This window comes from Acartia tonsa, chromosome 4 (assembly GCF_053477335.1).
Source record: "Acartia tonsa isolate MP-2025a chromosome 4, ASM5347733v1, whole genome shotgun sequence".
Classification (NCBI taxonomy): domain Eukaryota; kingdom Metazoa; phylum Arthropoda; class Copepoda; order Calanoida; family Acartiidae; genus Acartia; species Acartia tonsa.
Window position 1 is genome coordinate 57,069,518 of NC_137263.1, and position 12,625 is coordinate 57,082,142.

At 30.3% G+C, this 12,625-nt stretch overlaps 1 protein-coding gene across 1 annotated transcript in view; it reads left to right on the forward strand.

The window, feature by feature from the left end:
• The window catches only part of LOC145315569 (rap guanine nucleotide exchange factor 6-like), a 134,111-nt gene extending 121,765 nt beyond the window's left edge, over positions 1 to 12,346 (forward strand). Inside the window, exons 2-3 of the mRNA XM_080155550.1 lie at positions 11,259 to 11,386; positions 12,259 to 12,346. Coding sequence (XP_080011676.1) covers positions 11,259 to 11,386; positions 12,259 to 12,346 — 216 coding nt within the window. The remainder of the gene's footprint in view (positions 1 to 11,258; positions 11,387 to 12,258) is intronic.
• The last annotated feature ends 279 nt before the right edge of the window (positions 12,347 to 12,625 follow it).

Below are 12,625 nucleotides of genomic sequence, written 5' to 3' on the forward strand. Positions count from 1 at the left end.
ATTTAGATAACTTAAGAGCGTATTTTTATTAAATTAAAACTTTCCCAATTATCATCAACAAAATATACTACCCAATCAAGATTTAATTGAAGGAACACAGTAATAGTGTCTGACTGATTATGACCTAACAAAAAAAAATTAGCCAATGAGAGGCCGCTATTGACCAATGGTAAAATTTATAGTGGCCTCTCATTGGCTAATTTTTTTGTTACGTCATAATCAGTTAGACACTATTACTGTGTTCTTGAAGTAACTAAAGTTTTTAACCCAACGAACGTATTGACAAAAAAATAAAATACCATTATAATTTAAGTCTAATGTCTCCTCCCTCCCGGTATTTCAATTTCAAATTAACAAGGATGACAACATCTATAAAAGCGAAGCTCTTAAATAATAGGACAAACGATCATTAACCCTGAGTCAGAACTGAAAAAGCAAAATTAAAGTAAATTTGTTGCAAAACTGCTTAGATACAGGATACTGTTTACATTTTTATGACTTATAGAGATGCTTCACTTATAAAATTGTGCCTTGTTGTAAAAGGAATCAGTAATTGAAAAAATTAGATGAATAGGATAATTATATCACATGAAAATTTTTTGTTGAAATCTTCGTTTTTAAAAAGTTAAATTTTTTTACTGTTTTATAAAAACTGTATAAGGAGCCACCGAATATATACTTTGAAATTTGGAACAAATTAAGGCCCACGCCACAGTAAGAAAAAAAGCTAGCAGGGGGGCCTTAACACAGAACACAGTGGATAAAAACAACTTGAATATGGAGTTTTAAAAATCTAAATTGTATAATGACATCTATACACGGAGGAAGCCAACATTGGACTGTAAATTACACTGGTACCCAAAGATTTATAACCACGTTTTCTCATTTGTCGACTCAACAACTTTGGGGACTTTTATTGAATTTTGATTGGTTGGTTCAGAAATGTTGAGTGTCCAATCGTTTCAACCGCTAATTGTAATCTGCAGAACGAGCAATTTTGTGTACCATCCATAATTATCGTCCATTGTCTTATCCCCTAAAATCCCTGTATCCAATTTTACTTTTTTTAATAAATCTTGATTAGGTTGTACAAACCTTAAGTGTCCGAACTTTACAACAAATGAATTGATTTAAACAAAATTACCACTAAAGGTTATCGGTGGAAAAGTTTGAACACTGTCGGTTGTACAATCTAAACAAAGAGGGGTTTTTTTAATGCAACCATCTCGTAATCAATTTATAAATGGCACTTAGAATTCGAATTTCAATCTGAAATTTTGCATGAGGAACCCTTGGTAGGTCTATTTTCCCTAAATCGAATAAAAAGTTAGAAAAAGTAACGGCTGGCAGCTCAGCCGTTAAGCCGGTTTTTGGCTATTTTCAGATCATATCCATCATTAATTACGGAGGAATCAACTTTTTGAATGATAGTTTTAAATTATTCGGTCTAAAAATGATACTCTTGGTATTTTATAGCTTCTACCAGCCTTTTTTAGTCGATTCTAGCTGTTAAACAGCTGGTACTAGAAATTTTTAAAAAGTTTATTGGTGTTTTTATCGATAATTTTGCCCTAAAAAAAGCCCCAAAACAGCTAAACGTCTGAGCTGGCAGCCGATAGCCGTTACTTTTCCAACTTTTTAATCGATTTAGGGAAAATAGACCTATCATGGGTTCCTCATGCAAAATTTCAGATCGAAATTTGAATTCTAAGTGTCATTTATACATTGATTACGAGATGGTTGCATTAAAACCCCCCCACTTTACCCAGAGATTTTTAAAAAGTTTCCAAAGTATTTAATTCAACGAATTAGAGAATATATTTATAAAACTTTGGGAAACAGCCTAATTTATAGTACAATGTACCCGTCCTCTCCTGGATTTTCTTAAATTATCATTCTATTACAAAAAGGTGATATTTGGTTTAAGTAAATATTCTTTTATTCAAACATTGTAATTTAAATGATACATATGATTATCATTTAATTCTTATTTTAGAAGCGTGGGAAAATTTTTCAAGTGTGAGAACCATTTTTTTGCATTAAATGATCATTTAATTTCATTTTTTTTCAATCATGGGAAAAATATCTGAGCATGGGAACAAACGTGAGAAAAAAATGTTTTAGTATAAAGAAATGTTCTATCGGTTTCAAACCTTTTTCATTTGATAGATCATACTGACTTTGGAAAAACTGTCAGAATGATTTTTGAAATTCAATCTGTGAAAAAAGATATTCAAGTTTATTTTTTATTGTATTAAATGATGAGCTATCGCTCGATCAATTAATACCTTGGGATCTAAATATCCATTTATGCTAAATTTTGTTTGCTTAAATAACTCATTTTTGAGATTCCATAAATAATCCATTGTGGGTGGAAGAACTTAAAAACTTTTTGAATAAATTTGAATGGAATTTGATGGGGGAAAAAGGTAATTGTCTTGCTATCTATCTATCTTTCAAGTTATATGTATATATCTATATATTTTTCAAGTCATATGCATTTATCTATCTATCTTTCAAGTCATATGCATCTATCTATCTATCTTTTAAGATATATGTATCTATCTATCTTTCTTTCAAGTCATATGCATCTATCTATCTATCTTTTAAGTTATATGTATCCATCTATCTATCTATCATTCAAGTCATATGCATTTATCTATCTATCTTTCAAGTCATATGCATCTATCTATCTATCTTTTAAGATATATGTATCTATCTATCTATCTTTCAAGAGGGCTAAAAAAGTGCAAGTCCCCTGTTAGATAATGAATTTCCGACCTTAAGTAAGTCAAAGTCAACTTTCGCTTCCTTCACCCTTTTATTTGACAACCTTTGTTTTTAGGTCTTTTTTTACTTAAACATTTCAAAAGGCTGTAATTTTCTTATTTTTGAAGCTAGAAGATTTTTTTTTGTAGAAAATGAGATAAAAAAAAACCGACCGTTAAGGTTTAATTTAATGTTGATTGGTTTGTTCAAAATAAACTTGTCCTTTGTCTCATTCCTTAAGATCCATATGCGCCAATTGGCCCCTAGAGGCTTCTAGGGGCATTCTAAACAAAGAGTTTACATAAACTATATTGAAAAGTAGATCCATATCAATCTAGCAGTAAGTGAGATCTTTCGGTTCAGACACACAGACAAAGGGTTAGACAAACATCTTGTTACTTTTATATGAGAATTTTTAAACCACAAATGTCCATAATTATCTATTTATCCAGTAAATATCTATCTAGTATCCAACTTACTATTTATAAAGTAGTAAGCTTTTTTTGTTGTCTGTAACAAATAATCTCGCTAACCGCTGAACCTATATGGTTCTTCTTTACAGTGAAGTTTTTTATAGGTGTTGAAATGGTTTAGGCTTTTCTTTTTTTATAGATATTGTTTTAGGTTGTTTTTCTGCTTTTCCATATCCCGATGCTAGGGGCTCAACCGCTAGTCTATCTATATTGCATAAACAATATATATAAATGACCTAACCATGTCAATTTTTTATCTATTTTGACCAAAACAAGGCCGACAATAATCATAGCATTTATTAATGAAATATATACATATATGAAATGTACATAATTATACTACAATTAACATAATTACTAAGATAAGAAAACTAGCAATACATACATACAGACAGACAGACAGACAGACAGACAGACAGACAGACAGACAGACAGACAGACAGACAGACAGATTTACAGACAGACAGACAGACAGACATACAGACATACAGACAGACAGACATACAGACATACAGACATACAGACAGAAAGACAGACAGACATACATACATACAGACAGACAGACAGACAGACAGACAGACAGACAGACAGACAGACAGACAGACAGACATACATACATACAGACAGACAGACAGACAGACAGACAGACACAGCGAGGAAAGCTAAGGTCTATAGAACATGTATTAATAAAATATGTGGCATATGTACATAATTATTATATAATTAACATAATTACCACAATAAGAAAACGTTTAGACCACGGTTAAGGGAAAATTAGGAGAAATTTAACTTTTTTTGTCACCTATTTATTTTTAGATGGGAGAATATTTTGACTAATAAACAGGCTTAGAATCATAAATAAGGAATTATTTAATAATGATATGCTTTTATTAAAAAATTCTATTACTTGGATGTTGCACCAGACTTTCATATACTCTGATAAAATAATAGTCGCAGCTGGCTAAAATAGCGATTCCCCACATCCATCACCTTAACCTCACCCCCCCCCATTATACTGGATGAACGAACTGACCAATATATGAGGTCCATATTTTCTAGCTAAATTTACCCATGTCAATGTATCCACGTACATCCTATATCCATTATTTCTTATGATCCTGCATTTTTCTTAAGATTTATTTTTGAATTTTTTACCCAATTATTTTATCCTTTTATCCCTTTGAGTCCCTGTTTTTGAATGGTCTAAATACAGGCAGGAAGAAAGGGATATATCAACTAAAGATATAAATTATTAGTCATTAAAATACTAATATAGATAATAATTATTTCACGCATCGTATTATAAACAGCTTTCCGCGGATATAGAATGTACAATTATGAGATTTAAACCAGTTTTTTTAGACCCGAGGTGCCGAAGGCACGGACTAAAAAAATGGTTTTAATCTTATGATTGTACATTTTTATATTCGTAGAAAGCTGGATATAATACGATGCTAGACATATTTTTTCGTATGGATGAGAACCGGTTCCTATCCACCGGATTCGAATGAATGCGAGAAAAGATTATACTATGCCAGGTGCCTTTTTTTTATACTAATAGTTGATCAAATGCCTTTGCTTTATTGCTGGGATATTGGACATTGCACCCAAAGTTTTATAACCACATTATCATACTTGTTGGCACAAAAACTTTGGGTACTTTTATTGAATTTTGTTTGGTTAATTACAAACATGAAGTGTCATAACTTTGCAACAAATTATAACAATCTATAGAAGGGGTTAATTTGCTTATTATCATTGGGAATGTAAATCAATTTATCGTTTATTGTCTTATCACTTAATAGACATACAAACAAATCATAAATTTTGGAGGGGAGATTTATTTATATTAATTCAATCCATTTATTCCTGTTAATATAATATACACAAATATAATACTGGATTTATTATTACTTGGATCTTACACCAGATTATCATGTTTTCTAATAAAGTGATGCTTATAGCAGGCTAAAATAGCGGTCCCCTACCTACCCCCCTTTACCCCATTCCCTCCCTTCCTACTAGAAAAACGAACTGACCAATAAATGATTGAGGCATTTGCAACATAAATTGACGGCAATTTTTTCCCTGTCATAATGTCCACGTATATTATACATCCATTTAATATAATACAATCAAGATTGACTTACATTATGACACTGACACATATGAGAAAATCAGCGACCTTTAGGTATAAGACAATGGATAAAAAAGATATATACATCCCCATTGATGATAAATAAAGTTTCCCAGCTATAGATTAAACTATTGAATAAAAGTGCCAGAAGTTTTAAAGGCAACGAATAAGATAACGAGGTTAAAAAACTAAGAGTACTCGTACTAGTGTAATAGCAGATTAAATTTATTATAAAAATGTTTTTAATGTGTCACTTCGTATGGATATCATGAAATGACATATATGACTTAAAAGGGGACTGAGAAATTTATAATCACCATTGATAGATACATAGATATGTAGATAGATATATAGATATATGGACTGATAGATAGATAATCAATACATAGATAGATAGAAAATACTGATAGATAGATAGGCAGACAGAGAAATATATAGATAGACAGACAGCTAAATAAACATACAGACAAACAGATAGACAGACAGGCAGATAGATAGACAGCTAAACAAACAGACAGACAAACACATAGATAGATCGATAAATAAACAGATAGATAGATAAATAAATAAACAAATAGATAGATAGATAGATAGATAGACAGCTAAATAAACAGATAGATAAATAGACAACTAAATAAACAGATAGATAGATAAACATCATTGATTTAAACATATGAATCAAAATAGGAGAAAATAGCATAAATAAAAACAGTTTAAATAGATAAATAAAAAAATACCTGATAGACAGACAGACAGACAGAGTTATAGATAGATAGATAAACTAAATATAGATAGATAGATAAATAGATAGATATAAGCATCCTTGATTTAAACATATGAATCAAAATAGGAGAAAATAGCATAAATAAAAACAGTTTAAATCCCTATTATCTACATATGATAAAGAGATAGATAAATAGATTAAAATATAGATAGATAGATAAATAGAAAGATATAAACATCCTTGATTTGAATGAAAATAGGAGAAAATAGCATAAAAAAAAACAGTTTAAATTCCTATTATCTATCTACATATGATAAAGGGAAGGATAAATAGATTAAAAGATAAATAGATAGATAGATAGATAGACAAACATCCTTGATTTAAACATATGAATGAAAATAGGAGAAAATAGCATAAATAAAAACAGTTTAAATCCTTATTATCTACATATGATAAAGGGATAGATAAATAGATTAAAATATTTCCTATGACTCTAAAACCTATATCTGCTGAATTAGAATCGGTTCTCATACATATTGAAAAATCATGTATAGCATAGTATTACAGACAATTTTCCACGAATATTAAAATAAAATCACAAAACTGATTTTAATCTTATTATTTTCCTTTTTAATATCCGATGAAGCTGTCTATAACACAAAGCGATAAATAACTTTCAATGGTGTAGAATAGGTTTTAGGCTATTTGATAGGAAACTAACCACCCCAAAGATATTATGAACTATCGGCTACGCCTCTAGAGGCACATAAGGGAAGGTGTGTGTTGGGGGATGAGGGGGTTAGAGATAAAAATGTATATTAATTTGATTATTTTTATTTTTATATTCGTGAAAAATTGTCTGTAATACGATGCTATACAATATACATAAATTTTCAGTATGACTGAGAACCGTTTCTAATCCTGCGGATATTAATCGGTTTCGAAGCCATACTGGCGATAAAATTAATAATCATCCTTTTTATTTTATTACATAAAGTTAAAAAACAATTTAAATGTTATAACGAAAAAAAAACATCTATGTTGTCTTTTTATAGTTAAATTTACGGAACATTTTATCCCAAAAATATGTTAAAGGTAATACATACATATTAGGATATGAAATGAATAAAATCTACATATTTATTGTTGAAGCGAAGCTTTCCTACTCTTTAGGGTTTTCCCGTTTGTCCGTTCGTTCGTTTGCCTGATTTCTGTAACAATCTGGTATACTTAAGAAAGCATAGTAACTCTATAATTATGATCAGATAGTCCGTACGTCCATTTAAACGTGTTGCTTTTTGACATCAATTTTGAACATGAAAATATATTTTATGATTATGGCAATGGTAACTCCTAGAATGATTAAACACAATGTTAAAAAAGAAACATCTCTGTTATCAAGTCTTAGAAAGTTAGAATGTAAGTACGTCCATTTTATGTGTCCTATATTTTGTTAGATGTTTAAACAGAATTTTTGTTTAAACTTTTAAATAATATTCAGTTTCTTCAAGTACTATTTCCAGAGACAGAGGGGACAATGGGCCGTTAATTACACTAGTCCCCAAAGTTTTATAATAACGTTTTCTTAATCGTTGTCTTAACAACTTTGTGGACTTTTAATGGATTTTGATTGGTTGGTTTATTATGTTAGGTGTCCAAACGTTTCAACAATTAATTGTAATCTACAGAAAATTTATGTATTAAGTTTGTGGATGTATATCAATTTATCGGCCATTGTCTTATCCCTTTAAATCTCTGATTATTTCGTTTTTATGAATGGTGTCATCCTTGTTATTATTGTAAAAATGTAGGCCATGGTTTTAAAAAGGTTTATTTAAATATATTCTTAGAAGCAAAGCTCTCCTATGATTTAGTTTTATGATAACGTTTTTTTATTCCTTGGCTTAATAAATTTTATTGAATTTTGATTAGTTGGTTCATTAAGTAAAGTTAGATCCCTGCATAATAATCCAACACATTCTTATGAGTTTTAAAAATGTTTTATATTTGGATTTTAAAGATGCCTTAAAATAGTTACAAAGAATAGCAGACAAATAGACATTGGTTGAAAAGTATGGACACTAACGGTGTGGAACCAACAAATCAAAATTCAATAAAAGTACCCAAAGTTTTAGAGCCAATGAATAAGATGACGAGGTTATAAAACTTTGGGTACCAGTGTAATTTACAGTCCCATGTCCTCTCCCTCCCTTAAAATTAAGGACAGAAGATAAATAATTATAGAGTAGAAATGCTACATTTAAATCAGTTTAGATATTTAATTGAATGTAAAGTTTTTATCCTCATTAGAACGTTAATACCTCATTTTTAGATTGATATTAACCCCTCAAAAAATAGCTTAAAACCATTGCAGGGCCAGTATCTATATTCCATGAGAAGGACAACCTTGTCGGTTCAGCGGTCACTGATATCTAACGCTTCAGAAGGAAAGACATACAGACGGACAGACATCATTCAACTTTAAATTAGTATTTATACTTAGGAACAATATCTGTATTCCATGAGAATCACAACATTGTCGGTTCAGTGGTTATTGAAGTATGATGCTTTAGAAAGAAAGACAGACAGACGGACAGACATCATTCTACTTAAAATTAGTATAGATACTTTATTGAATTATTCTACCAACCCCCAAGAAAATAGCTTAACAGGATAAGTATCTATATTTTCTGTTAAGTGGTTACTGATATCTGTCAGATAGACAGACAGACAGAAAGACATCATTAAACTATGTATCAATGCATAAAAGATGGTTAATTGAATGTATATTTTTTACCCTCATTAAGGTTTTGAACATCGATACTTCATTTTTAGATTGAAATTAATTATCCTACCTTTTCAAATAACAAGGACGAAGGAGTTCATAGAAAGTACATCTAAGACCTTTAGGTTTTACCAGGGAGGATCGGGACATTGGGCTGTTTATTACACTAGTCTCCAAAGTTTTATAACACCGTTTTCTTATTCCTTAGCCTATTAACTTTGGGGAATTTTAATGAATTTTAATTGGTTAACTCCTTAAGTTTAGTCTCCAAACGTTTACACCATAATTGTAATACACAAAAGGGGTATTTTTTATATCATCAATGGTGATGTACATCAATTTATGAGCCATTGTCTTATTATTTAGATTCCTGAAATAACATAGGTTTTCTTGTAAGGTTTCGTGATTTTTAAACATAAAATAATTATACCTAAATGTAATTTACTGTTATAGTTTGTCACTCTTTTACTTTTTGTTTTACTTTTACTTGTCTTTCTTTCAGCTTCTTTTTTGTATCGGCTTTCCATCCTTTTTTAATATAGAAAGTCTTATATATATGTTCTCTTATTCGTTGGCCTAAAGACTATAGTTACTTTAACAAATATTGATCTTTAGGTCCAAACTTTTCAACAAAAAATCTTAATTCACAGAAGGGACAATTTTGTTTATCCCCTTCATCATCATTGGGGATGTAGATCAATTTATCAACCATTGTCTTATCCCTTAATATTTCTGAAAAGCATAACTTAAAAGACAAAATATGATAATAAAATAATAAAAAAAAATAGTTTTATTTCATTTGTTTATGTATATTTTGGCTAAGTTTTAAGACAGATATAAATAATTTATTGGAAAAACAAGGTTAGTTTTACTTATACCCCGATTGGACCACATTTTACAGTATGGCTTCGAAACCGATTAATATCCGCTGAATTAGAACCGGTTCTCAGCCATACTGAAAAATCATGTATAGCATTGTATTATTTAGAGACAATTTTCCACAAACGTTAAAAAAATCATTAAATTAATATCAGTTTTGGTAGCCCCGAGTTTTAATCTTATAATTTTTCATTTTGATACCAGCAGAAAGCTGTTCTCAGTCTCTCATTCGTTGGTTTGTCCACAATATTTCCCTAAGAAATCTACATCAGGGTAAATTTTGTTTATTATCATTGGAGGGTACATTCCTAAATATCTTACAAAAAAACGTATTACTTTGATCTTAAACCAGATTATCATGTAATAAAGTGAAACTTGAAGCTGGCTAAAATAATATTCTTCCCCATCCCCCCACTTTACCCTATCCCCTTCCCTCCTACTGGATGACTGGATGAACGAATTGATTAATAAAGGATATCCATTTTAACAACCTGATGTCAATTTATGTTATTTCTCTAAGTAGATTATAGAATATATAAGTTGACATTATGACATTGAGTATAGACTTATGTTTTTACCAATATTCACGGAGGGAGGACAATATACTGTAAATGATATTGGTCCCCAAAGTTTTATATCTTATTCATAGGTTTAAAAACTTTGGGTACTTTGAATTGAATTATGATTGGTTGGTCTTAACTTGTAGTGTCTGAACTTTTTAACCAACATTATAATAATCATAATAAGGGGTAATTTTGAACAATATTGTTTGTGACTTATATCAATTTATCCTCTATTTTCTTATCCTTTAAGATCCCTGTCAAATACTCGTTTATTATTCTACGGATTCAAACCGGCTCTAAAAGTGAATTAAATTTAAAATTGATAAATCACGAAACTTATCAATTACTATGAAAAGGTTTGGTGAGTTTATTTAATGAAAAAAAAGAGTTCGAAAAATTCTATCTATTTGTAAATTTTTCTGAATATTTTTTTTATATATTAATTCAAATATGTTTTTGTATATATATCTATCTAAATATCTAAATATTAAGTATAAAATTTATTTTGTAAATCAATGTCTACCTATCTACTATGATATATAATTATCTATCTATCTACCAGGACATCTAATTATCTATCTATCTACCAGGATATCTATTTATCTATCTATCTACCATGATATATCTACTTTTCTATCTATCTGCCAGAATATCTAATTATCTATCTGTCTACCTAGATATATAATTATCTATCTATCTACCAGGACATCTAATTATCTATCTATCTACTAGTATTTCTAATTATCTATATATCTACAAGTATATCTAATTATCTATCTATCTACAAGTATATCTAATTATCTATCTGTCTACCTAGATATATAATTATCTATCTATCTACCAGGACATCTAATTATCTATCTATCTAGTAGGATATCTAATTATCTATCTTTCTAGCAGTATATCTAATTATGTATCTCTATTTCAGGACCTGGAGATTATATACGAGTACCTGAACGACATCCCCGCTTTCTCGCGGCTGAAAGAGTCAGCGCTGCGCTCCCTGTGTCTGTCTGTCAGATATCAAACTGCCCTTGCAAATGATATACTATTCTGGTAAGTTTTATCCTTGTTAAAATGGAATTATTATTACTTTGAGATTTTCATGTGAAACTTGTAGTTGGCTAAAAATAACGATTTACCATTTACCCCATCCCCCCCACCTCGTACTGGATGAATAAACTGACCAATAAATGAAGTCGATTTTAGCAACCTTAATTGACGAAATTTTTTCTCTGTCCTAATATCCACGTAAATTCTATATCCATTAGTACAGACAGTCACTGAGACTCCTAGTAACTTTTTATTGAAACTAGCGGCTGTGCATAAAATCACCCTAGGCCTAAATCTTATAATAAAAAAGCATAAAACCATGCTTTGACATATCTTAAGCTTTCCTAAGAAGGAAAAATTTATCAGTTTTATAAATTTGTAACCCTTTTCTAAAATAGTTATAAACCTTACACTGACTTTATAATCTTCGTTACAAAGAAAATCTAGACAGACACACACTCTATTACTTTTGTAAAAAATACTATTATTTTTAAAGAAAAATCACGAAACCTCCTTTACATTTTTAAGTTAAAAATTCACCAAACCTCTTAGTTACAATATTTTATCTAAAATACAAAGTAGATCGATGTCTCTCCGTCTGTCAAAATTTTGGTTAATCAAACCTCTCGGGGCATAGCCCCTAAAGGCTAGTGGCTATATAGTGTTATCCCCAATGATAATGAACAAAAATACCCTTTTCGTAGATTTTATTATAGTTTAAGCAGTTTGGACACAAGTAGTTTTGATACTAATCATATTTATAAAAGTTCCCAAAGTTTTGTGCTAATGAATAAGAAAAAGTTGGGTACTATACCAGTGTAATTTAAAAGTCCTCTATTTCCTCGCCTATATTATTGAATTTATTTTTTCTTCAGTGGCGGAGAGTTAGCTAGCTGTTGGTATGTGCTGCTGTCTGGAGCTGTCTTTATACATGGGTCCATGTACCTTCCTAGATCCAGGTAGAGATAGATAGATAGATAGATAGATATAGACAGATAGTTAGCTAGCTGTTAATATGTCCTGCTGTCTGGAGCTGTCTTTATACATGGCTCCATGTACCTTCCTAGATCCAGGTAGAGATAGATAGATAGATAGATAGTTAGCTAGCTGTTGGTATGTGCTGCTGTCTGGAGCTGTCTTTATACATGGCTCCATGTACCTTCCTAGATCCAGGTAGAGATAGATAGATAGATAGATAGTTAGCTAGCTGTTGGTATGTGCTGCTGTCTGGAGTTGTCTTTA